This window comes from Harmonia axyridis, chromosome X (assembly GCF_914767665.1).
Source record: "Harmonia axyridis chromosome X, icHarAxyr1.1, whole genome shotgun sequence".
NCBI lineage: Eukaryota > Metazoa > Arthropoda > Insecta > Coleoptera > Coccinellidae > Harmonia > Harmonia axyridis.
The window spans coordinates 20,828,476-20,855,123 of NC_059508.1; the positions used below are offsets into that span (position 1 = coordinate 20,828,476).

Consider the following 26,648-nt stretch of genomic DNA (forward strand, 5'->3'; position numbering starts at 1 on the left):
GCCATGTAAACTTTTGATGGCGTATGTTTTTATGAATTTCTTGTGTGCAAATAAATTAGTATTATTATCAAATACTGCATTGATTTTACATATCATTTATTTATCCTATGGCAGTAAGTTATCCCATCACACATTCCCTTGGCACCATAGTCCATTAAATTACTGATGAAAATAAAAAGATATCATCTTCCAAATCACTTGGATCAATTTGACATGAAAATTCCTTTTTTCCTTCTTAAACTTCCATTGAAACATTTTTGTCTTCATAAAACGAATGGAGATTTTAGAAGTGATTCCTCCTTGGAAATATACTTTCTACTAGATCAGACCATTTTTCTTTTTATATCTTTTCATTTTTGTAGAGGAATTAGGTATCCGTTTTTTTATACTTCTGAAATAAGTAGAATGAAATTAGATAAACGTAACATAATTTAAACTAATAATAAAACGAATTTATTCAGGAATTTGGTCCAAATTCCTGAATAATTCATATTTTATGGAATACTTCAGGTTTCCATTTCTCACAAAATATGATCAGCACTACAATAAGTTTTAGATGAGAGATATTTGCTATCATTTCTAAAATATTCTTATCAAACTCTTCTCACACTAATAATCCATATCACCATATCTTTCCTTCTTTCTCGAGCTACTTTTTCTTATTGTAATATGAATTGTGGCAACCAACTACATAGCAATGAATTTGTGAATTTCTTGCAGTAAATAATTGATAATATTAAAGTCCATACCTTCAGAATTTTTCCCTATTTTTCAATATTGAAAACAACATCAACTCAAAACTTCTTAGTATAGTTAAAAAAAGCATAAATTTCTAACGCCTCTTCAGCAGGCAAGATAGTAAAAGTGTATATTATGAATATTGATTATGTTTTACTAATGATTTCATTTCATTTAGCCACAAAGGGCGCCACATGCGTATATCAAAGAACTGACATAACAGCTGAAGCTCAGGAAGCTCTGTACCGTTCGTTTATTACAGATAAATCTGTAAAATCCGACATATCTGTGGTCACGTGGATAAAATATCCGTCCGCTCTCGGATGCTATTGCCGAACGCGCTTATGGTGCAAACGGTGTAGCATATACCGAACGCAGTATCAGTCACAGCTAGCGACGTCAGCTAACCTCAACTGATTGTTTACACGTCATATATTTTTCAGACGAAAGCAGAGGAAGATATGTTAACAAAATTTGAAACAAAATCAGCTCGAGTTAAGGGCTTATCTTTTCACCCAAAGAGACCTTGGATACTCTCGAGGTACGAAAATTCAAAATTTTCATGAATGATTATCAGGAACACCTATAAATCAGATCTTTCTCATTTGATGACGATCAGTAATCTAATGAAATAGTAATGATTGCCTCAATTTTAGCTTACACAATGGTTCCATTCAACTTTGGGATTACCGTATGTGTACATTATTGGAAAAGTTTGATGAACATGAGGGACCTGTAAGAGGTATTTGTTTTCATAATCAACAACCTCTCTTCGTATCAGGTGGTGATGATTACAAAATAAAGGTGAATTGTAATTTCACTCAACAAAATCATTCATCTTCTTTTCAAACAATGACTTTTAACATTTGTAATTATAGGTATGGAATTACAAACAGAAACGTTGCATTTTCACATTGCTTGGTCACTTAGACTACATTCGTACAACAATGTTTCATCATGAATATCCTTGGATTGTCTCTGCTTCTGATGATCAAACTATTCGTATATGGAACTGGCAGAGCCGCACATGCATTTGTGTTTTGACAGGACATAATCATTATGTCATGTGTGCACAATTCCATCCATCAGAAGATCTACTTGTATCTGCTTCTTTGGATTCCACAGTTAGAATTTGGGATATTTCTGGATTAAGAAAGAAAAATGTAGCTCCTGGCCCAGGAGGTCTAGAAGAGCATTTAAAGAATCCAGGAAGTACTGATCTTTTTGGACAAGCTGATGCTGTTGTTAAGCATGTTTTGGAAGGGCATGATAGAGGAGTAAACTGGGCTGCTTTTCATCCCACTTTACCTCTTATAGTTTCAGGAGCCGACGATCGGCAAATTAAGTTATGGAGAATGAATGACTCAAAGGCAAGAGAAAAATTTTCTATTTGTTTTTTCATCTCATCTTATTTGTCTATTACATTTTCCTCATTAGGGTATTTATTGTGGTTCTTTCTTTCAAACATTAGGCTTGGGAATTAGATACTTGTAGAGGTCATTATAATAATGTTTCCTGCGTACTTTTCCACCCAAGGCAAGAACTATTATTATCAAATAGTGAGGACAAAAGCATAAGAATCTGGGATATGACAAAAAGAACCTGTCTTCATACAACTAGGAGAGAACATGAAAGATTTTGGGTGCTAACTTCGCATCCCAACCTGAATCTCTTTGCTGCAGGACACGATTCAGGAATGATTATATTCAAGGTAGAACAAATTGAATTATAAATTATGTGATACTAGCTCTATTTTGATCTATACATAACTTTTTATAATCATAAACCCCTCTTCATTCAGCTTGAACGTGAACGACCTGCATACACAGTTCATGGTAATTTGCTCTATTATGTGAAAGAACGTTTCCTTCGAAAACTGGACTTCACCACTCTCAAGGATGTCTCTGTCATTCAAATACGAGGTGGAGGTAAAACACCAGTATTTCGAATGTCCTTCAATCCAGCGGAAAACGCTGTTCTGCTATCAACCCGCACTAGCAACTTGGAAAGTAGCACTTATGATCTCTACATGATACCCAAAGAACAAGAAAGAGATGACCAGATTCCTGAAGCTGAAAGTAAAAGAACTTCTGGACTGACTGCTTTGTGGGTGGCAAGAAATAGATTTGCGGTATTGGAAAGATCCCATCAATTGGTCATCAAGAATTTGAAAAATGAGGTAACCAAGAAAGTGCAGACACCTCCATGTGACGAAGTATTTTATGCTGGTACTGGAATGTTGTTGTTGCGTGATTTTGAACATATTACCTTGTTTGATGTTCAACAAAAGAGAACTCTTGCACAGGGTGAGTTTAAAGTGTATTTTTAGATTTTTGCATATTGTGAATGATTGTTGGGGTTTTTTTCAGTTAAAATCAACAAATGCCGTTATGTAGTTTGGTCTTCAGACATGAGTTATGTAGCTTTATTAGCAAAGCATAATGTTACCATCTGTAGTCGTAAATTAGATGTTCTTTGTTCTTTACATGAGAACACAAGGGTAAAATCTGGTGCTTGGGATGATTCTGGAGTATTTATTTATACTACAAGTAACCATATCAAGTATACTTTGCTTAATGGGTAAGTAATGACCTTATACTTGAAGTGGTTGCATGTTGACTTGATTTTATCATTTCTTAGAGATCATGGAATAATCCGTACACTAGATCTTCCTATCTACATAACCCGTGTTAAAGGGGTTCATGTCTTTTGCTTGGATAGAGAATGCAGTTCTAGAGTGTTATCAATAGATCCAACAGAATACAAGTTCAAACTTGCCTTGATTCATCATAAATATGATGAGGTTTTGTACATGGTTAGAAATGCAAAATTAGTAGGTCAAGCTATTATAAGCTACCTTCAACAGAAAGGCTATCCAGAGGTAGCTCTGCACTTTGTAAAGGATGACAAAACAAGATTCACACTTGCTCTAGAATGTGGTAACATTGAAATTGCATTAGAAGCTGCAAAAGCATTGAACGATAAGACATGCTGGGAACAGTTGGCTCAGGCAGCACTTTGGCATGGTAACCATCAAGTTGTAGAAATGTGCTACCAGAGAACCAAGAGTTTTGAGAAGTTATCTTTCCTGTATCTCATAACTGGAAATTTGGATAAATTGAAAAAGATGACTAAAATTGCCGACATAAGAAAAGCAAGATCTGCTCAGTACCATGGTGCATTGCTTTTGGGTAAGTTTTGATCTGATCCATGGAAAAGCTATAATTTAAATTTGATTTCTTGTTGCATAGGTGATCTAGAAGAACGCATTAAGGTTCTCAAAAGCGCAAATCAGAATTCACTGGCTTATCTAACTGCTGCTACACACGGTATGAAAGAAGAAGCTGAAATTCTGAAAGAAGCTGTTGGTGAAGGCAAAAGGCTACCGGATGTTAGTCCCAATGCAAAATTCCTCAATCCCCCACCACCAGTTCAACAAGCAGAATCGAATTGGCCACTTCTAACAGTTAGCAGGGTAAGAGAACTTTCATTGGAGATAATTACATTCATTTTCAACATTTTTTGTTTCCAGAGTTTCTTCGAAAGCACCATTTTAGTCAACAAGGCCACTGCTGCTATGAAGAACTTGATGGCTGATAACACACAAAGTGTCGAAGAGGTTGAGGTAGACGTAGGGGCATGGGGCGATGATGATGATGATGCTGATGCTGACATGGAGGACAAAAAAGACGCGTCACCTGATGGAGAAACAGGCTGGGATGTTGAAGATGCAGATTTAGAAATACCAGATCTGGGACGTTCAGCCGTACCAGATTCGGTAGATAATTATGTTCATCTACCAACAGCTGGACCCTCTTTGCCATCAAATTGGGTGAAGAACTCTGCACTTGTAGCAGATCATGTTATGGCTGGTTCTTTCGACTCTGCTTGTTTATTATTGAATAAATATGTTGGTGTTGTGAATTTTACACCATACCTATCATTGTTTATGAGTTCTTATGGCGCTTCGAGAACAATTACTACATGGCAGACGAATGCACCATCTTTATATTCTTATCCTTTGAGGAATTACAAAGAGAACAATCCAAAGACAGCTTTACCATCCAATGGCATACAATTGAATGAGTTGGTTCAAAGATTACAGGTGAGTCGATGATATTTTTATATATAGGCTATTTGATGAAAGTTTAAAAAAACATGTGATATTTGCATTTAGTATCCCAGTAAGTAGGTGATTGAAAACTTGATAAAAAAAATTGATTGAATCCTCTGTAACGAATTGTATGTTTATTGACAATTGTCTTAATAAACTTATTGATTGATTGATTTGAACCAACATTGAATTCCAACCTGAAACAGATTGCTATAATAAGAATGTAATAAATCAAAGTAATTTCCTCAATTAATAAGTTTATTACATCAAAATGATTTTTAGGAAAGAAAACGGTTAAATCAATATGAAAACAACACAATGTGAATAGAATAATTTGATAAGATTTGAAAAACTGACTTAAAGCCCATTGTCTTGACAGTTTATAAGCATATCTTATATTTTTTCAGTCTTGTTACCAATTGACAACTAGTGGAAAGTTCACAGAAGCTCTTGAAAAATTCCAGAACCTTGTGTTATGTGTGACACTGCTTGTGGTAGAAACAAAACAGGAAGTTTCTGAAGCACAACAATTACTGAAGATCTGTAGTGAATACATATGCGGTTTACAAATGGAAACACTTCGTAAAACCCTTCCAAAATCTACATTAGAAGAACAGAAACGTCAATGTGAAATGGCTGCTTATTTCACTCACTGCAATTTGCAACCTGTTCATCAAATTCTTACACTTCGTACTGCTTTGAATATGTTCTTTAAACTTAAAAATTATAAAACTGCAGCATCTTTTGCCAAAAGACTTCTGGAATTGGGCCCCAGACCTGATGTAGCTCAGCAGGCTAGGAAAATACTCCAAGCTTGTGATAACAATCCAACTGATGAATTACAGTTGAATTATGATGAGCACAATCCTTTCTCGTTGTGTGGATTCTCCTATACTCCAATATATAGGGGAAAATCAGAGGAGAAATGCCCCTTGTGTGGATCGTCGTATTTGCCGAAGTATAAAGGTTGTGTATGCAATGTATGCCAAGTTGCTGAAATTGGCAAAGATACACCAGGTTTGAAAATTAGTATGCATCAATTCCGATAGAAAATTGATATTTGAAGTATTTGTTTCTTTTATTACATAATTTTCAGAGATATATATTCCATATGTTCATTCGTTGAATAAATTTCATGTTAGCTGTACTGAATTAACTTTAATTTAAAATAATATAGTATAGCTTGTATAGAAATGTTATTTTAATCCAATGACCTTGTTCAATCTAATATGATTCAATGAATAATTCTATGAAATGTACTAGAGACTGTTTCGGTCGTAATTAATCGGTGTTGAACATGATTAAAACTTTCTTGTTCAAATATTAGTTTCTAATGAAAAAATTTAGAATTGTCCTTATTATTAAACAACTGTAGAGCAAAGCTTTACAGCCTCAAATAACAAACTACCACCTAAAACCTCTGAAGATGCCAAACTTAGTTGTAGGTGAAACATCAGGTGCAAAACAGACTAGAGATCACTACTAAGAAGAAGTCCGAAATTTTCTAGCTCTGGTGTTAAATTAAACTTGTTCCATAAAAAATTCTATCCTTTTATAAATTTCCAGTTTGCGATTGAAGACTAGTAGAAAGTGATGATATAATTAAAAAACACTCAAATTTAAAACATAATTCTAATAATAATAATATTGATTCACCATTAATATATCCACATTAATTGAACTAATATTCAAAATTTCATAACTTGGAAACTACTATTATCACGTTTAATTTATCAGAAACGAATTATATTAAATTCAATTCCATTAGTTTTAACTTTAAAATTCATAGGTTATCAAGTGCTTTATAGAAATGAAAATTTTAGGGGAAGTAGAAAATATTTAAAAAAATTTTCATATACCAGATAAATTTGTTAATATTTTGTGCTTTCAACAATTTCCAAGCAATAACAATACTAGTTCAATAATCCACTCCATGAATTTTAAAGGTAAAAAATTGAGGAATTAATTTGTTGAAATAAGAACAGGCTTTGAAAAATGTCGACAAAATACGTCTGAAACAATTTGAAAAAATTTGTCTCCCATAAACTCTGTTTTCAACAATGACGCACAAATTATATTTTTTTTTAAGGAAACAGTTGGTAATAGGAAAATAGTGACCACTTATCAATCATTCTGTGAATTTTGGTGGGGGTTTTCAATGAAGAAAAACACATAAATTAATAATAAATTTATAAGAAACAATATTAAAACTTACTATGGTATTTTTAAATTGGTTCAAATATTCGAGAAATGATCTGATTGGATACTAGTAAATGCAATAGACCATTACATATAATATGATAAAAACAATTTCTATAATATATCTATAAATTCTATCAGTTTTCTTTTAAATTTAAACATAATAAATCCATTCAAATGAAATTGTATAAAAACAAAATATAATAAAACAATGTTTAAATAATTTTAGTTGCAAATGAATATGTACAGGCTTTAGCAGATCACAGAAAAGGGTGCCACAAAGATAAAAATTATCACTACCAAAATCGACTCATGGATTTTCTGCTCAAACTTCACCCTTTATCTAACTAAGAAATATTCTTTCCAGAACATATTCTTTATGCTTCATGGAACCAAGGGTTTCAAAAATAGTTTGAAGCTTCAAGGAAATGATGAAAATTTATGAGTAAAATAATCAATAGATTTTTTTTTAATGGATTTCTTTTTTCCTTTAAATCTGAATCCCCAAAAATAAATATATACACCTATTTCTACAAATTATAACTTGCAATGCATTATGGAAAAAGAGAAACCTTACTGATTGTACAATTAGGAATCCCATAATAAATATACAACTGAGCAAAAGTAATAATTACACTTCCTACAAAATTTGTTCAAATAAAACAGGTACAAATTGCCCCATATGTTTCAAAATAATATTTTAGTTCACTAGGTATATGGAATACTGATGGATATAGATAGGTTTGAAAGGGAAGGAGGGGGTCCTCCAACACTACATATCTTTTAGGAATTATATTCCCCAAAAATATGTAAATATATTTGGTGATAAAAAATTTCAATTTACACAAACCATTATAGAATGTAGAATGCTCCAAGTTGTAAAGCAGGTGATCTGCAGAACAATCATAATGACTCAGTCTTTGAATAAAACTAAATAGTATTGAAAAACTTACATTTATTTTTACTATACAACAAAAACATATGTAAATATTACTTTATAGGGCCATTCTGAGCTTATATAGATATTTCAATATTTTATTATCCTTGCCCATAAATACCCTTTTCATAAACTATCTTATTGAAATAAGAATTTCATAAGCAGTTTTTTCTAACACGTATCTCATAAATCAACTCAACTTTAGAAAATAAATAAATTTTGTTGCAACTGAACTCTACTGTAAAAATAAATAATAATTGAGGATTTTATATAGTTATAAAGATAAAAAATTCATTATTTGGTCATAATATTGCAATAAGTCAATAAATAACTTGGGACATTCTAACATATTCACATAGAAATACACAATATTTTCTGAAATAACTTTATCACCCTATCATTACCACTAGCTGTCTTTCATGAGTTTAAAAATTACTTAAAGTAATAAGGCTTAATCAAATACAGGCTGCTCTAAACTCAACGCTCCGTCTTCTTTTGGGGAAAATTATTGCATCTAAAAAGTGGAGACATTCAAATAAAATAAAACATAATTTGTAATCAATAAATAGGGGTTTCACTTAAATAGATCTGATGAGGAGGTAAATAAATTGTAGAACCTGGCACAATCTACAATTCATATTGCACAAATCTACAGATACCAATCCGACACTAAATAAAGGCCACAGTATTTCAACAACCAGTGCACACCAATATGAAAAAAATTGGAGTGTCGAATTGGTAAAATATTTTTATATGTGACACTCCCAATAGTCTGCCTTTTGAGAAGCTGATCACAGTAAACCACAAATTAAATAATATATATATTTATCATAAATCAGTGCATTATTTATCCAAATATGCGACAGAACATTGATATAATGTTAGGCCATTCCCCAAAAATATTCAATAAAAAATTTGGACAGCAATTTTTGAAAAAACTTATCACTTATTTTGCATTATTGTTTTGGGGTCCACATGCTATGATTTTAGGTGAGGAGAATTAAAATAAATGTCCGCGTCTAACTATAAATAACAGTTATAGAAATAAATCAAGTTTGGCAATGTTTCTAATTCCTGCAAATAATGGACGGAATGAACTAAAATTGAGATCTATTGAATGTTTATATGAAAAATGTAAAAAAGTATCTGACCACCTAATGCGAATAATTGCTGCCCAATATATTCGTGAATAATACGCCAAAATATGAGGCCTTTCCCAACCTCTTTCTAGATTGAGTAGGTTGCAAGTACTATGAATAAACTTAAATTAAAGAAAAATAATAATAATCTATTATTGAGTATCTGTTAATTTGATATCACTAATGTTTACGTTCCACTTTTCTATTATCACTTCATGGCAATTCACATAATTATTTCTGTAAAGCAATTATGACTCCTAGTAAATACTGATGATACAAATTTCTATTCTAAATCTAAGACAATATAATCAATCTATCACGAAAAATCCTCACTTATAAGTTATATTCATACTAAAACATTTCTTATATCCTCTACAATATCAAATATTCATAATAGATAAGTGTAAAAATCAATTTAGAATTCACATCAGTTCAATTTTCAAGTGATTCCGTCAACAATTTAGTGCCAGGTACTAAAAAAAGTACTGCGTTTTTCTTAGGGTAACCTGTACAAGGAAAACTATCCGGGAATTTGCATAAACGTCAAATTCAATTTTCTGGAGAAACAATTTGTATGTATCCCTCATTCTTTTTTTTAGGAGATCTCATTAACCGTGTTACCAAGGTGTTTTTGTTTGAGGGCACAAATCAAACAAAGAGGTTGAGAAAGTCACAATTGCTGTCTCACAATCAGGCTGTTGGACCTGGGGATTGAGCCAAATATGGCAACGAGTTTAGACCGTGCTAAACCCAGGAATCTTTGCCAGCCGGAGGAATTCCAGGCAGTGGCACAGTTGCCTCGTCAAGGTGGTTTGGGGCGGCCTGCCGATTACGCTTCTTCTCCAAGTTCACTTGGGCGTAGACTGGCTCGGGCTGCAACATAAGTACGGTCAGGAAGAGGTCCAGCTCAGGGCTGACAGGGCCCCCGGCGGCCCCCAGAACGCAAGCTGTGTACCACAGACTTTATCGAAAAATTTCACCGATAACTTAAGGGTGTACACTATCTTTCTCACAAGGTTCTTCAATGCACATTAATTTACATTCTGTGCGGAAATGGCTTGATAGATCATTTCAATTTTTGGAAAAAACCTTAGGATGACAGTTCAGAATGAACTCACTAATATACAAAAAAATATGCATACTTTTTGTTTTATATCACTTTGGAATTCGAAAGGTTTTTCACTAGTATCTTAATTGTTTCAATGATAAATTCCAACATTTCCGGAATTTTCATATCCTGATGAAAAAATACATAGAATATAAAACGTTCTCGAGTATTTCAATTTGAAAATTGAGAGTATCAATGAATGGAAATATTATCAAATAAGAAAGACATAAATATATTATCAAATAAGAAAGAGATAAACAATTGGATTATAGGAAAAATGTTTTGGAAAAATTGGTAGTTCCATAATAATGAAAAAATTTTGAAATTCATCATTGAAATAATTGAGATACGAATGAAAAACCTTTCAACTTTCAAAGTGATATAAAACTGAAAACATAATTTTTTTCTAGAAAAATTAGTAAGGTTATTCTAAACTGCCATACGAAGGTTTCTTCCAAAAATTGAAAGAATCGATTAGGCGATTTCCGCACAGAACCAAAATGAATCTGCACTGAAGGACCTAGGGAGAAAAGTAGTATACACTCTTAAGTACAAAACGCCAGAAGCTACTACTATCAGGTAACCAAAACGTGTCTATGTTCATTGCTATTGATCCCTATCTTGTCAGGTCTTAAGCGCCAGAGCTTATATTGATCAGACTTATCTTTACATTCCAGTGAAACCTTAATGAGTTTTAAAACATCATAAGTTGCAACTACCATACTATCAAGTAAGGAAAACAAGTTTCATGAATGCTATTGACAAGGAACCTTCCAGGGCCTTATAAGACGTCTTAGAAACGTGAAATCTCACCATCACATCAACTTATTGTTATTTTTGAGCGATATCATAATGAGGTATTGGGTAGACATCACAGTACTAAGATTGATATTGCAGAAAGAGATCCAATCTATTACTCTAAACGCTTAGTATTCAATGTTTTTGATCCCGGTTGATCTAGGCCTTTTTAAGACCTTCCAAAAGCTCAACCATACAACAGACCTCATTGTTACATCAAGGTACAGGAACAACTTCAAATTGGGGAAATCGAACCTGCTTCAACCATTATATCAGTAAACCAATTTCTATGCTCAATGTTTTTAATCTCAACTTTGCCAGGCCCCCTCGGAAGCTCAGATTATCTTAATATACTGATGTCATGATGACGAACATACAAATACAGAGAATTGAAATGCATTTGCTGAAAAAATACAATAAAGTTCTATGATTTTGACGCTTGATAAAACATCCCAAAGGGAGCTGTAGTATAGGTTGATGTTAAAAATACAGTTGTCTTCGTATCACCCATACATACAAAAATTGGTATTGTTTGCGAGTGATTATTGAATTATAAAATATAGCCCTCCTAAAATAAGGATCTTTAGATGTCTGGGAAGTGAGCCATATATCCTGCAAACCGAGACATTAGCTGTCTATTTTTACGTCCAAGAGTGTCTCAAAAGAAACCTCAAAGGGGCGCGTATTTATATCACTATGGACAGCCAGGCCACGCTAAGGTTCCTGGAATCATACAGCCAGGTTAACATGGGAGTGCCCTTAAGCAATTGGCCGGATACAATGAAGTAACTCTACAATGGGTTCCAGGGCATTGTGGTACTGAACGAAACGAAGAAGCCAAGGTTGACATCTATTGGTCCTGAGCCTTCTGTAGGCTTAGAAAAGACCAATATTTATAAGACAGCGGTCCAACAATGGGAGTGGAATAATAGAAAAACCCCTCTGTGATGCCAACTATCTTCAATTTCGAAGCACTCTTTGAAACGGTCATTGATTGGACAAAAAGTCCACCATATGGTATACTGATGGAGCAAAATAAGAGAGGCCCAAGTATTGGGATATATGGACCCAAAGTAAGGATCTCTAGATCCCTGAGAAGTGGGCCCTATATCTCGCAAACAAAGACGCTAGCTGTTTATACGTGCACTCAAGAGTGTCTCATAAGACATCTCCGAAGGGGCGCGTATTTACATCACTACAAATAGCTAGCCCACGCTGAGGTCCCTGGAATCACATAGCCTGGGGTCTCTGCTGACATGGGAGTGTCGTAATATCTTAAAACAACTGGCCAGAGGAAAGTAACTCTATTATGGGTACCGGGGGGCATTGTGGTATTGAAAAAAACGAAAAAGCCGATGAACTTGCGAGAAGAGCATCAAGGTTAACACTTGGGACTTTTTGTGGGCTTGGAATGAATTACCCTCTGGAGGAACACTCTTGGTCTTGCTCAGGCAAAGACATTTGTGGTGCTTCCAACCAACACATACCAGGAAGCTCTTGAAGCTAGCACAAGCTAACCTTCATGTAATGGTGGGACTGCTGTCAGGGCACTGTCGTTGCAAATACTTTTTGTACCGCATGGGCCGCCGAACACAGTGCGCACATGTTCGGAGTTGACTGGCCTAAGAACTACTCATATGAGAAAGTCAGTTCTCGATATTCACGAAGGTATAGCCAAGGCTTTCAACTCGGATGTCGGTTTCGTTAACGGTATCGACGGCCTCCCTGGGTTTTTATGAATAGGTACGGTTAAGATCAATTTGGTCGCAGTTCCCGGAAGGCTAACAGAGCCGCAACGACACCGATTCAGTGAAATAATAATACATAATAATGAGGGTGGCCATTTGAAAACGAAACAGACGAGATTACAGACGAAATAAAGTTTTTCGATAGAAATGCTCGGACAGGTCGATTTCTGTTTCGAGGGGGACAACTTAAGATGTAGGTTACGGACGCATAGCGCTTCAACCCTTGCTGCTACAACCCCCACCCCCAATTTTTGAATAGGGAAGATGGGGTGAGTGATACCTCAATTTAAAGGTATTTTTATACTGATTTCAGCACAGTAATTGTTTTTTCATTTTATGCATTAGTTCTCGAAATATTCATGCGTTAGTTAGTTAGGAAGGAAGCCACAGTCATGGTTGTTTTGAAGCTCAAAATGTCGATTTTTCACAAAACACTACAAGTGCTATGAAAACACCACTTCATTTTCAAATACTTAGTTAAGAATATTTCGAGAACTAATGCATAAAATGAAAAAACAATTACTGTGCTGAAATCAGTATAAAAATACCTTTCAAATGAGGTATCACTCACCCCATCTTCCCTATTCAAAATTTGGGGGTGAGGGTTGTAGTAGCAAGGGTTGAAGCGCTATGCGTCCGTAACCTACATCTTAAGTTGTCCCCCTCGAAACAGAAATCGACCTGTCCGAGCATTTCTATCGAAAAACTTTATTTCGTCTGTAATCTCGTCTGTTTCGTTTTCAAATGGCCACCCTGTATAATGTATTACTGGTTTCCAACAATTTTTACATTTGCTAATGAAAACGAACGAATCTTTTTGGTTACCTGCTGTTTAATGTTTTCAATCCTAACTATCTTAGGACTCTAGAGGTGAGACCGCTTGAGAAAGAGTGAGAAAAAGTGGTTGTAGGACAAATCCTACAACCAGTTCTTCTCTCTCTTTCTGGGGGCACAGTAACAAATAACTGTGCCTCATCGCCACTTTGGGTACAACTGTTAATCAATAGCTCACTCCGATAGCAAGCGCATCAAGAACCAAATTATTAGTGACTAGACTACTTTGAAAGCTTTTTGAACCTGGGTACTATTAGTTGTCTGGGTACACAGCATGCGGCAGCCTTGCCGGCCTTACCTGACCGCTGCAGCCGCTCACCGGGGGCCTAAAATCGTCTGCCGCCCCTTTACGATTACATATACAACAAGACGCAACTACACATTTCGATAGGGTTCTTATTTGCATCCCTTATGAGACTTGATCAATACTGACTTCAAAGAAGATAGAAGGAAAGGAGCTTACTAGTGACTTACAGGAGGTGGGGGGCCAGTGCCTGCGTAGGTTCGCCCCATTGTTGGCTGCGCCTCTGGATATGCCATGTCCGCTAGTGGTATGTCTTCGTTCTGAAATGATTTTTGTTACATAAATTTCACATAATAGTTTCTTATGTTGTCTTTTATCACATAGTAGCTTCACTCATAACATTTTACTCAATAAGTCCCGGGCCTAACCATAAAAACACATTTGATCAACATAGTTACCTTTAAGACCAATACGATAATCTAGCTTTTTAATACCTTTTCTTTAGGAAGATTCGAAATCACATCTTCAATAGAGCCAAATTTCTCTTCATTTTAATCGTTGTTGTCACTTGATTGATCACTTACAGAGTATTTTTTTCTCATCAAATACAAGTGTTTTAAAAATACTCGGAACTCGTACAAATGTAGCGTTCCCTAACCTTCAATATCTGACTCCCGACTCAACTCCATGTTCCGAAATATTAACACGCATCTTTTGAAGCTTGGTATTAAGATTTAATTAAGAAGGTTCCATTTTACTGCGACCTAATGGTCTATTGTGTCCCCTAGCAGAGTTATTCTCTCCATAACGTAATCTACAGCTCGCCTTCTAGTTCCAGAGTTTTGATATAGTCCAATATCTGGGATTGCTTCGAGGAGGATAATTCCTCACATCTACATGTTTCTCGTCCAAAGCAGATTTTGCGTTGGCTAGTGATGGCGAGGCATTCCGTCACCAGTGACCCGGAGTTTCTTCCTCCTCCCCACAGAATCTGCACTTGTCATTTTCTGCTAAACCCATACACAGGAGTTGTTTCCTGAGGCGACAACGCCCTGTAAGGAATCCAGTGGGGAGGTGTAGTATATTCTTGCTAAGATCCAGATACTTACTGGATCTCGCATTGTCAAAGTTTCGAAGAAACTTTGCAAGTATCTCTGCCTGAAAGACACTTAGACAGCGGCATTTGGCGCCAGTCCCTGTCGTGGTTTTGGAACCATCTGTGTACTATTCAATGGTATTATTTTTGAGAGCTGAGATCGAAGACTTCCTATCACATTCTTTTTTTCTTCTTAGTATCGTAATGAAGGTTTTCTCGATGCTAATTTTTAATTATAATCTCGTCACTGGGAAGGTTCGCTGAAGGTAAACAGGGTGTATCAGAATAACACCAGTTTTTTCAAAAACTGGAGCATTTACGAGAAAAACATAAAAGTATTGCAAACTCATGTTAAATAGTATCTTATTGAACAAGAGCCGACCAAATTATGATTCTACTGGGCTAAGACTTTTACAACTAAAACTATCTCATAAAATATTCCAAATCATTGTATGGAAAAACTTATAAAATATAAAAACACAATTGTACACTATGGTAAATTATTTCATTTTTCGAAACAAAATATCTAGACACGTCAAGAAAAAGTAGGAGAATATCAATAAAAAAAGGTATTATTACAACGGTTCGGCAGGTTCATTTCAAAAATTCATAACTCCGAAACTAAAAACCCAAACTGGATGGGACATTGAATCAATTAGATTGAAATTTCTTGGCAAAACCATCGTATGTGATGCCAAGTATCTTCAATATCGAAGCATCCTCTGAAACGGTCATTGATTGGACAAAAAGTCCTCCATATGGATCCTCCAATGGATCAAAATCCGAGAGACCCAAGTATTAGGGTGTATGGACCTAAAATAAGGATCTCTAGATCCCTGGGAAGTGATCTTGCAACCAGAGACACTAGCTGTTTATACGTGCGCTTAAGAGTGTCTCAAAAGAAACCTCAAAGGGACAGCCAGGCCACGCTGAGGTCACTGCTGGGAGTGCCTTAATACCATAAAGCAACTGGCCAGAGGTTAGTAACTCTACTATGGGTACCGGGGGCATTGTGGTATTGAAGGAAACGAAAAAGCTGATGAACTTTCGAAAAGAACATCAAGATTAACAACACCTGTTGGTCCTGAGACTTTTTGTGGGCTTGGAAAGGACCAATATAAATACAAGACGAATAAGAAGGAATTGGCGAGGGAGATAATTGATGACATCCAGCAAGCTACCCATAGCACCACTCCTTCAAAAGAGGTTATCATGAGCCATTATAGGGAGATATTCTAGTCCCCCCTCTCCACCAGACGACCTCCTCATTACAGATTTAAACAAGGAGCAGGTGAACATCAATGCACCGATAGGTTCTATTACCATCCGGGAAACCATTCGAGCCATAGGCAAGACCGCCGCTGGACCGGATGGTATTGATTCAAGTAGTCTGTCAAGGATACCCTTAGAAAAGATTGAATTCCTGTGCAATATGATACTGCTCTCGCGCTATATACCTGCGCCCTTAAGACACAGTAGGACTATACTCATAGCTAAAACAAAGATAAATCTGGATAAAGTGGACAACTGGCGTCCCATTACGATATCCTCCATTCTGCTGCGAATTGTCAATAAGATAGTGGCAGGGAGAATTTCGGCGTCGGCGAGGCTTGATGAGTGTCAGAGGGGATTCACCAGCATGGATGGATGCTTTGCCAAATACCTCACCCTCCAAACTATCATAAAAGAAAGGAGAAAGGCGGGAAAGCCTCTTACCGTCCTGACTCTGGATCTGAAGAAGGCGTTTGATAGTGTGTCCAACTCGTCCGTCCTGAGGGCACTCAGGAGATTCAAAGTTGATCCACAGTCCATCTCTCTAATTATGGCCAACTTCCGGGACCAGTCGACGACGATGTACTGTGGGGGAGAGGACGTTGGAGTTTTCAGGATATGGGGGAGTCAAGCAGGGGGATCCTCTCGCCCCCATCCTGTTCAACATGGTGCTTGATGAGCTCTTGGATTCCCTTAAAGAACGAAGGGGGGTTCACATCGGTGGTGTCAATATTCCTCCACCCGGCGCCAAAGTTTTACGTGGCAGGATTTCCTATTCCCCCAATTGAGACCGTCTCCGACACTTTCAAATACCTTGGGCACCACTACACCTGTGCCGGGGTTACTCCATGTGACTCCACCAATCTGGATGCCCAACTGGGCCTAATGAGAGCACCCTTGAAGCCCCAACAGATGTTTGATCTCGTGAATCACTATTTAATACCGAGATATGTACACTCCATGCAAACCCCTTCAGTCAACTCCAAGGTCCTAAGGAAAACCGACAGGTAGATAAGAAGAGCAGTAAAGAAGATTCTAAGACTGTCTGTACACATAATCGATGAAAGTCTGTATACCCCCGTACATCTGGGGGGTCTTGGTGTGTTCTCCTTCTCCAGGAAGATCCCAATAATCATAATGGCTAGAGTGGAGAAAACGAGACGATCCTGTGAACTTTTTGATGGAGAAATGACATCTAATATTTCCTGGACCGACCGCGTGAGAAAAATGATCAAGCCACATCTCAACACCAAGCATGCGGTCGACAAGAACAATGCAGAAATATTGGAGAGATCATTCTATGGAGGAGGTACAGGACAAGCTGAGAACGACGGTGCCTCAAATTTTTACGTTCATTCACCGCCGATGGTGTGGTCAGGAGAGGAATATATCTCAGCAATCAAGCTGAGAACTAAATCGCTGCCCACGAGAGGTCTGCCATATGGCCCCCGTGAATCCAGGATGTGCAGAGCTTGTTGCGGTAAGGTGAAGTCCCTTTCCCATATGCTCCAGCAATGCCCACTTGGCCATACCAAGCGGATGAAGAGGCACAATTTTGTCGTGAAGAGGATCGTCGATGCAGCTCGAAAGAAGGGATGGGAGGTTGTCGAGGAGCCTCACATCAGAGACACCAGAGGCAGGCTCAACAAGCCCGATATGGTCTGCACCAAAGGTGCGGAGGTGAGAGTTGCAGACGTGGGGGTGTCATGGGAGGCCCCTAGGTCGCTCTCTGAAACATATCATCTGAAGAGAGCGACATATGATCAGCCAGAGCTGTTGGAGGTGGTGGCGGCAAGGAATCCTGGCAGAAGCATCCGAGTTCTACCCTCCATCATCGGAGCAAGGGGGTTCTGGTGCCGAGAAAGCAGTGCCCTTCTACAAGCCCTCTCAATAGACACCACTCCAATTAGAAGGGACCTCGTGATGACAACTCTACGGGGAGGATGGTCCATCCACAAAGATGTCAGTCGCAGAGCGTGGGATTAGCATTTTATCTTTTGCTACCTCTGGCAAGATCTACAGAGCGTAATGGATCTTTTGTGCGTGTTGCATGTGTTCGTATTCGGGATTATGGCCTTTTCCGCTCTAAGTGTGTGAGAAAGAAAGGTTGAGCGTTATCAGAGACAATTTTTGATTTTCACTTATACCATTGATCGCTGCCTACATTCCATTTGTTACCTTGTGATATATACTTATATGTACCATTGAATTGTGTCCTATATACACTTGCACTATTTGTAATTCACACTGTTTACTTGAATAAAGATCTTTAACAGCGGTCCAACAATGGGAGTGGGGCAAAGAATTACCCTCTGGAGGAACACTTCTGCTCTTGCTCAGGCAAAAAAATTATAGGTGGTGCTTTCACCGACCTATACCAGGATGCTCTTGAAGCTGTCGGTGCAAATTTCTTTTGTACCGTATGGGTAAGGTAGAAGATGAGATTTACAGGCTCTGTGGAAAGGAGAAAGTGATAGCCAAGGCTCCTAAGGATGTCGTCGGCTTCGTTAACATTATCGACGGCCTCCTTGGGTTTGTATTAATAGGTAGGGTTAAAAACCATTTTGGTTGCAGTTCCCGGAAGGCTAACAGCCGTAATGACCTCGATTCAATAATAATAATAACTATCATAAAAACCAAGACTATGTGAAAAAATATTGAATTTAGAATCAACATAGAAATAGGTCTATTTGGTGCTACCACACTAAGCTACATTGTAGCACTGAAATTTAAAAATTATTTTCTGTCAGTGAACTTCGATTTTTTTTTTAATTAATCAACTTTAATGTTTAAAATGAAAACATGGTGCCTGCCTGGATTCTAGCGTTACACAATAGGCCACAATAATTACTATTTCCATTAAAGAAAACTTCAAAGCTGACACCATGTCAGTGATTACTCACTCTTGGATGAACTGGAGCAATCCCTCTTCCACCAGGCGGTTGCCGTTTGATAGTTCTATCTTCATAACGTGTGCCGCTCTGAGATGCCATAGGCCGATTGAGGGTGCTGTTGGCATTGTTGGGTGAATTGGGACCAGCATTTCTAGCTGCAACCGTTTTCGTGACAAAGTCTTGTTCCTTCCAGCCGTGTTTCTTATAAACATCCCTCAGTTCTTGATGCTGCCACATTGTAAACAAAACCTGACTGGCAAACTTGAGCACTCGTGGAGTGTATTTCTGCCTTTGTCTAGTTATAGTCATCAGTCTTTCAACTCCTGTAGTTTCTAAAAGTGATCTCGAAAATTCCGCGTTCTTCTTAATCACCTCGTTCAGTGTTGCCAATACAGCTGCTATGGTATCGTCTGATGTACCTTGATCGTGTTGAGCATTTCCAGACGGAAGCTTTTGCACCAAGTCCCTCATTGCATACTTACCTATTAATTCTTTATTACGCTGGTCTATGGCTAAGTTTCTCAATGCCGTAGCCACTGCACATACCACCCTGTCTACTTCCATTCTTAGTAGCTCCACCAATATTGGCAATCCTTTTTCTTTTCTAACAGCTGCCCTAATTTCTATACTTGGTTGCCAGTAGCAAGCAGCCAAATTTTGAAGGGCTCCAGCCGCTGCTTCTAGAGTCTCTGGGTTGGAACAACTTTGAAGTAAAGCTAAATATGACTGGACAACTTCTGGCTGCCATAAGAGTTCCATTCCTCGTACTGGTTCACCTCTCGGTGCTGTGCTCATAAGACCTCCAATATTTGACGCGCCTGATGTACTTTCTTTGACATCAGAATGAGAATCCTTTTTTTTTTTACTACCACCGAAACAGCCCAAATTCTCTCCTGAAAAAATTAGGATTAAAACCTTAAAATTGAATCCAAACTCATGAAGAAAGTTTTTGAACTAACCTTTGGAGTTACTAGCAGTGACCCGTGTCTGTACTGGAAGAGGATTCTTATCGTAATTTGGATCTTCAACTTCCTGACACCTATATGATAAGTTGCGAAGTATACAAACGCAATTTTCTACAATTTTATTTCCTATGTTGGATTTATCTATGGCACAACGTACAACAAACAATAACGCATCCACCAATCCTTCACATTCCCTTAGTTTTTTTCTAGCATATTCTCCAGCTGAGCTCACATTCCTTAGAACACCTGATGCATTTCTGAAGACAGTGGACCAACATGTTTCACTATGGTTCCCTTGAGGATCCCAACCTGAATGAGGTATTATAATATATGATACAACAGTAGTGACACCATCGTCAATGATGTTCCTTTTGAGATCTTCACATGAAGACATGTTCCAAATAACCCCAGTGACCAATTCTTTGATTTCAGCTTCGATAGACCTTCTTAGTAAAGTGATGAGAGCGGGTATACCACCTGCGTTCTTAATTGCCCTCTTATTCTCATCATTCTGTCTTCCGTATGATAAATTTCTGAGTGCCCCACAAGCGTTTCGATAGACTTCGTGACATTCGTGATTGAGCAACTTGACTAACGGTGGAATACCCCCAAGTGCTCTTGTTTTTTGCTTGTTGGGGTCGTCCATATAACATAAGTGCTGTAGATAGGCCGCTGCGTTAGCTTTGATAACATTATTGGGGTTATTCAAGAAACCTATAACTTCAGTCAAATTTGGATCTCTCCACCGCATTCCTCTTTGGTCATCGTCACCTCCAATACTTCCAGGTGAAGCAATGTTATGTACTCTACTATGTGGCAATCCGATGTTATGTCCATGTATGGACATTTTGCTAATATGTTTTTGTAGCTCGTCGTCTTCGAATATCCTCATTGGAGCAGAACCGACAGGTACAGGTCCATTGAGACTTTCTTCATAAGGACGTGTGTCATATGTGGGTCCAGTATGTGAAGTTGTGGTTCCATATGGGGAAGGTGAAACGTAACCATATACAATTGGTTGATCGTCGGGATAGGCCTCTAAACCCATTGGACCTCCAGGAGAGGGAGTGACTCTATAGTGCTCAGGGAGTTCATCGTAGCCTGATGAAAGATAGGGGTTAGGTTGTTGCGCAGTTAAGGGTAAGGGTGAAGGTGCACCACTATGCTCGCTTGGACTAGGAGGCGTTGGAGGACGTTCACCGCCAACTGGATACGTCATGTAAGCCCCGTAAGGATTTGGTGGATAATGTTCATAGTCGGAATAGTGAGGATGAGGATGATATTGGGAATACATATGATGCGAGGGTTGATCCATATAATCAACAAACGACGGTCTCGTATGTTGTGCGTGAGAATAAGACCCTAGTGGTACTGATATATACTCGGTAGGCTGATCACCTAATTGCTGAACCTCCCGCACAACTTTAGTTACTGTCGTCACTTGTTGCGTAGTCTGTTGTTTATGTGTTCTCACTAATGGCTCGTCACTGTGCACAGACATATGACTGGAATTTGGAGAATGTTCTGAATGTCCATTACTGTGATGATAAGCACTTTCGTTAACAGATCCTGTTCCATCGGTATTCCTAAACAGATTAATACGGCGATGAGATAGAGAATTGAAATCAAAATGATATTGAAACAATTCGAAATTGAAGCATGCCAACTACACTTACTTATAATGCTGCATTTCTGGTCCTATATCTTGTAATATTCTCCTAAAAAAAAAGAAAAGGAACATGATGTGAGGTTTAACGGGTTTCAAAGTGCTTGGACGGTAATGAAAATTTTGGTGTGACAAAAGTGATGTATTTTGAAATGTTTCCATCCAAACAGTCCACTGACTTCATATCATCCATTCAATTTCATTGAATTCAATTGATTTACGTTTAGATTTTATTTAAATGATTTTTATCACACCTTGCTTCAGAGATGAGTGGTGTTAATGCATATGAATCCTACCTTTGAGTAATTTCTGTGTGAGTAATACTGTGCTCTTGTCTTTGTTCCACTCTCCTGTTCACAAGGCTGCCAGTGGAAAAGCAATAATTGGTTTAGCCAAGCTTAGGTCTATTGTCACAAAGTAAAAAACATGCACTAACCTTGTTCTACAGTCTTCATTACGACTACTCAACGAAATAACTTAAAACCTCCTAAAATTAAGAAAGCACTTCTTAGCAATAGTATTTCCGGTTTTAATTGATATGAGCATTGAGAAAAAAATTAAGAGTGAGAACAGAATAGCAACTAAAACCGTCAAAATGCAGTACTTCTTAAAGACATAAACCAAACTTAGTAAGCTGCGAGGCCATTTCAGAAAATTTTCAAAAAAATTATGAAAACCTCATTTGGATTCAGAAGACATACGCAATCAATTTAATTTGAAATGCATTGAGAATTTGTTATTCACAATACGCTCAAAAATTCTGATATTCTCATCTACTTGTAACTGCACTACTATGTTAAATATGCAAAGAGGAATAAGCTAGGCTTCATTATTGATTTTTATTAAAATGTGAATTTTAAACTTATGAACAATTACTTTTTGAACTCAGGTCCACTTCATTTCAAAACTACCCTGATCATTTTCAGTGTGAATTAATAAAAGCTGAAACTGAAATTCAATGTTATAAATATGTTAAAAGCAAGAAGAAATTGATGAAAATACATTAGGAAAGTTATTCAATGTGAAGATTGTAAATAGGTGAATAATGGTAAATATTGTAAATAGGGAATGAACCAACTTGGCTGTTTGTTTATAATAATCAGAGAACACGCCTAATATGATAAATACTACACAGGTATTACTCTTATCAGATAAAGATTTCTCATAACTCATAACTTGTGAATATACAACATCAGATAATCACTTGATGATCCACTACTAATATACTCAGAGTAGTTTTAAATGAGTTATCCATGATTTAAGATAACTTTTTGTATCTATCAGCAGTCAACAAATTATTTTTTTATGGGTATTCCTAAGTGAATATATTTCGCTTTCAAAATAGAGATTTATTCTACAACCAAATCAATAAAATTATGAATTTTTTCTCATTTTACTTTTACCAAATTAAAAATGACAGAAGTTGAATCAGAAATGCACCGTTTCAGTTTGGTATGTGTTAAAAATGAAATTTGATTATAGTTCATCATCCTGGTTTGGAATATTGCTTCATTTCACTGTTCAAGAAATAATATGATTATTAAACTGAGATCAAATTAATGACAACTCCATCAAGTTAGTGTTCTTTTAATAGGATCATTGTTTTTGAGAGATTTTGAAAATTAAAGGCCAATAATATTAATTCAAATAAATTATATTCCTAATTATTTATTACTTCATTCATTTTTTTCAGAGCTGAATATGATGGTTAGTAAATGTTACTTACAGACATGAATCCATTAACTGGTTAGATGACATCATGAAAGTTGTGTAAGAACTCCTGTGACATACATGCATACAGTTATTAGACATAAGCATTTTTCCATTTTAAAACAAATCATCTATTTCAAATTCATAAAGAAAATATAGACAGCAAAATATATTGTCAGATAATTGACTTTATTTTCATGAATATTTCTACATTCTAAATAAAATCATGCTGTACATTCAGCGAAATTTAGTCTTGTAGATCAATGAAGTTGAATTTCAATATTGTGATTAATCCAATACAATTGACAAAATAATAATCCGAATAAAATAAAATAGAATGAGAAACTTTTATTTCATCAAATAAATCAAATATTCATTACAAATTTTTCAATGATTTGTTTTATCCCTTCAAGTACACACAATAGCATGTTCATGTGTGAATTTTTGGTGGTTTTCACAATTGTGCTCATACCTTTTCTAAATATGAAGTTCACAAATGTTCCACATTTCATGTAACTGAGCTTCTTCAATGTTTCCTGAAAAAAGTATCATTTTCAGTTTTTGTTGGATCAAATGATATCCTTTATTCCATATTTTTAGGATAATTCTTAATAAATACAAACATACGGCAGAGGTGTCATTTTCAAGTATGTATTGTGTTAGGTTTATTTTTCATTAGATTTCTTATTATATGTTACCTTCGAAATGGATGCATAAAATTCATGAATATTAAAATGGCTCTCTGATGCTCCTAATTCTTAGGGTTTTCAAGATTAACTCTAGACCTGGTAACAGTTATAATAATAATTGTAGACATCTATAATTCAGGAATATCACTAAACGTATAAGTAAACTTTAGGAGAATAATACTGCAAAGATAAATAGTTTTTGGTTATATGACTATTAAAATGAGAAAGGAGCATGTAAAAAATGCAAGTCCATTATTTCAAGTACACTGCAATGATAGATGATAAAACTTCAACAAACAAAATTGAATTTGGATAGATTTTTGACACTAGTATTCATAAAAAAAAATGTTTTATACCAAAATAATGAATTCACAATAATTATCTTGCTCATTTATGTAGAACTTTTCCGTTTCTTTTGTCTTTTCATTCGAGATGAATACCTCTGCAAGTGCAAACTCTGTACCTCATTATAATGTCCTGAACCCATAGTTTGACATGAAATAAAGGACCTCATCACAATTGCATGAAGGAGGAGGGAGGCTAAAAACATTTCAAGTGTTGAACAGGGCCGGATTAAGTGGAACAGGAACAAAATAAATTTAAGTCACTGGTTCAGATGATTGGACTTCTTTTTCCCTATTTTTGGCATTGCACTCATGTCAATTGAAAATATAGAATTCACGCTTTGACTTTCTCAATTTCTTTTATCCATTTTAATAATTTTGAAGTAAACTTGAGAGATTTATAAGGAATTTATTCAAACAGATGAATACAGGTTATAATTTAAAAAAAATGAGCATAATTAAAAGTCTTACGTCCCATACCAATCGGTTACTTATTCTTTACATTCAACTATATCCATTTGAATTTTTTTCTTGCACACTCGAAATTAAATTTTTCCCAATATTTCTTACCATTTGAATTTAGCACATTCTAAAAAGTTGAAGAGAATGAGTACAAATTGGATTCTATCAATTATGGTAAAAAATATTTTTATTAATTTTGAAATTTCTTCCACAACACAAATTTTTGGTATCTGAAAAGCTAAACTTCAACTCCACTTAGAGAAGTCAATTAGTTACGAAAGGGACAGCTAAAAATTTTGTTTAGGATCATTTTAAAGATATCAACATGATTCCATACAAGTAACTACATTATCAAATTTGTATCAAGAGCAAACTTCAAACATACAAGTGATAAGGTCAATATTCTGGGCTTATGATTAATAAAGAATGTTGCTCATTTATAGATGGATGTCCTCAAAAAAACATAGATAGACATAGATATTCATGAATGAAACAATTGAATTAAAATTGATTTTACAAGATGTTAGAAATAAAAGGGTTACACATGTAATTGAAGATTGAAGAGATTCTCATTTTTTGATTAATAGAAAAATATTCACTTTTATAGTTTCGACAAACCTGTATCTCAAATGAAAATGACAAAGATGCACAAATAGTGTAACCATTTCTCAAATTCATATGATTTAACAACAATAAATACTGAATACCACAATCTGAAATTGTAAAAAATGGAGCCAAGAACAAATACATAGTAAGTAAATTTTCAAAATTAAAATAGAAAATGGGTACCTCAGAATTTTCAAAGAAAAATTAAATTACTAGGTTAATGTGGTAATTACATGATATAATTTCTAATCAGGACAAATCTACAGTTGATAAAAGTCAAAAAGAATATCAAAAATATATCTACAAGAGGAAAATATATTTCCCAAGCCCTACAAACTGTGATTTAAATAAAATTTTCTCCGAACATAAAAGTCAAGTTTTTAAAAACTTACTTGTCTTGAATCTAAGACCAAACTGAATATTCTCACAGGTAAAAACGAACAATAACAGAATTCCCGAGAGAATCAGGCAGAAAATCTCAATATAAAAAAATAGTAATATGTAGATGACAGATAGAGTAGTGGGGCGGGGTTAACTCACACTGTTTACATTCAAGGAGTACCTACAAATACGTTCAAGGGAATCACATTTTCTCCTCTCAACACTGAACTGCGAAGAAAGACATCAACATTCTCATTACGATATTAACAATGCAATGAAATTCAACAAACCTTTCATGTTTGCAAACGAGCTGAACGAAAATTTGAGGCACTGACAGATCTACTGGAGACGTCACCACACTAAAGACACTGGCTTGGAGTTGTCCAAATTTTAGACATAATTCTGTTACATGGCTAATATGAGTTGAACTTGACCTTTGAATTACAGAAGGAATACCTAAACCGTTAGCTTAATATTCAAATTTAATGAAGATATTCGTTAATGTTTTCTAAAATTTTTGCTCTAAAGCTTGTAAACCGATTCTCGCATCACTCCCACTCAATTCCACAGATTCCTTCTAAGTCTGTGCTCAAATCGCAGTTCTTTTGATCATAGAACTCATTTGTGAATGATGAAAAGGATGCAATGCAGAAATTTCATTAATTGAAAGTATCTTGGAGAGACTTTTAGAAAATTGTGTTTTT

General features: G+C 36.0%; 2 protein-coding genes and 1 long non-coding RNA gene across 22 annotated transcripts; 1 reads left to right on the plus strand and 2 right to left on the minus strand.

Annotated features, from left to right (window-relative positions):
* Nucleotides 1–359: 359 nt before the first annotated feature.
* LOC123686033 lies at nt 360–975 on the minus strand. Its single transcript, XR_006748395.1, has 2 exons — nt 750–975; nt 360–391 (listed from the first exon to the last, which is right to left on the minus strand). It is a non-coding gene; the product is annotated as an uncharacterized LOC123686033 (long non-coding RNA).
* Nucleotides 976–1,107: 132 nt separating this feature from the next.
* Nucleotides 1,108–6,046, plus strand: LOC123686028 (coatomer subunit alpha). Its single transcript, XM_045625944.1, has 10 exons — nt 1,108–1,279; nt 1,395–1,542; nt 1,617–2,108; nt 2,210–2,449; nt 2,540–3,044; nt 3,108–3,318; nt 3,379–3,929; nt 3,990–4,213; nt 4,271–4,843; nt 5,260–6,046. The coding sequence occupies exons 1-10, from the start codon at nt 1,200–1,202 to the stop codon at nt 5,899–5,901; spliced, it is 3,666 nt and encodes a 1,221-aa protein (XP_045481900.1). The 5' UTR covers nt 1,108–1,199; the 3' UTR covers nt 5,902–6,046.
* A 979-nt stretch (nt 6,047–7,025) lies between these two features.
* On the minus strand, nt 7,026–26,527 carry LOC123686029 (catenin delta-2). 20 transcript variants are annotated; one of them, XM_045625955.1, is made up of 10 exons: nt 26,235–26,526; nt 23,935–23,998; nt 23,479–23,532; nt 22,189–22,239; nt 22,049–22,114; nt 21,763–21,804; nt 20,081–21,672; nt 19,131–20,014; nt 14,090–14,179; nt 7,026–10,000 (listed from the first exon to the last, which is right to left on the minus strand). In XM_045625955.1, the coding sequence occupies exons 6-10, from the start codon at nt 21,774–21,776 to the stop codon at nt 9,872–9,874; spliced, it is 2,709 nt and encodes a 902-aa protein (XP_045481911.1). In that variant the 5' UTR covers nt 21,777–21,804; nt 22,049–22,114; nt 22,189–22,239; nt 23,479–23,532; nt 23,935–23,998; nt 26,235–26,526; the 3' UTR covers nt 7,026–9,871. The 20 variants fall into 20 exon arrangements, with proteins under 20 accessions (XP_045481911.1, XP_045481907.1, XP_045481902.1 ...); XM_045625951.1 differs by lacking the exon at nt 22,189–22,239 and having other exon boundaries at nt 7,026–8,502; nt 26,235–26,527; XM_045625946.1 differs by lacking the exon at nt 22,189–22,239 and having other exon boundaries at nt 26,235–26,527.
* Between the last annotated feature and the right edge of the window lie 121 nt (nt 26,528–26,648).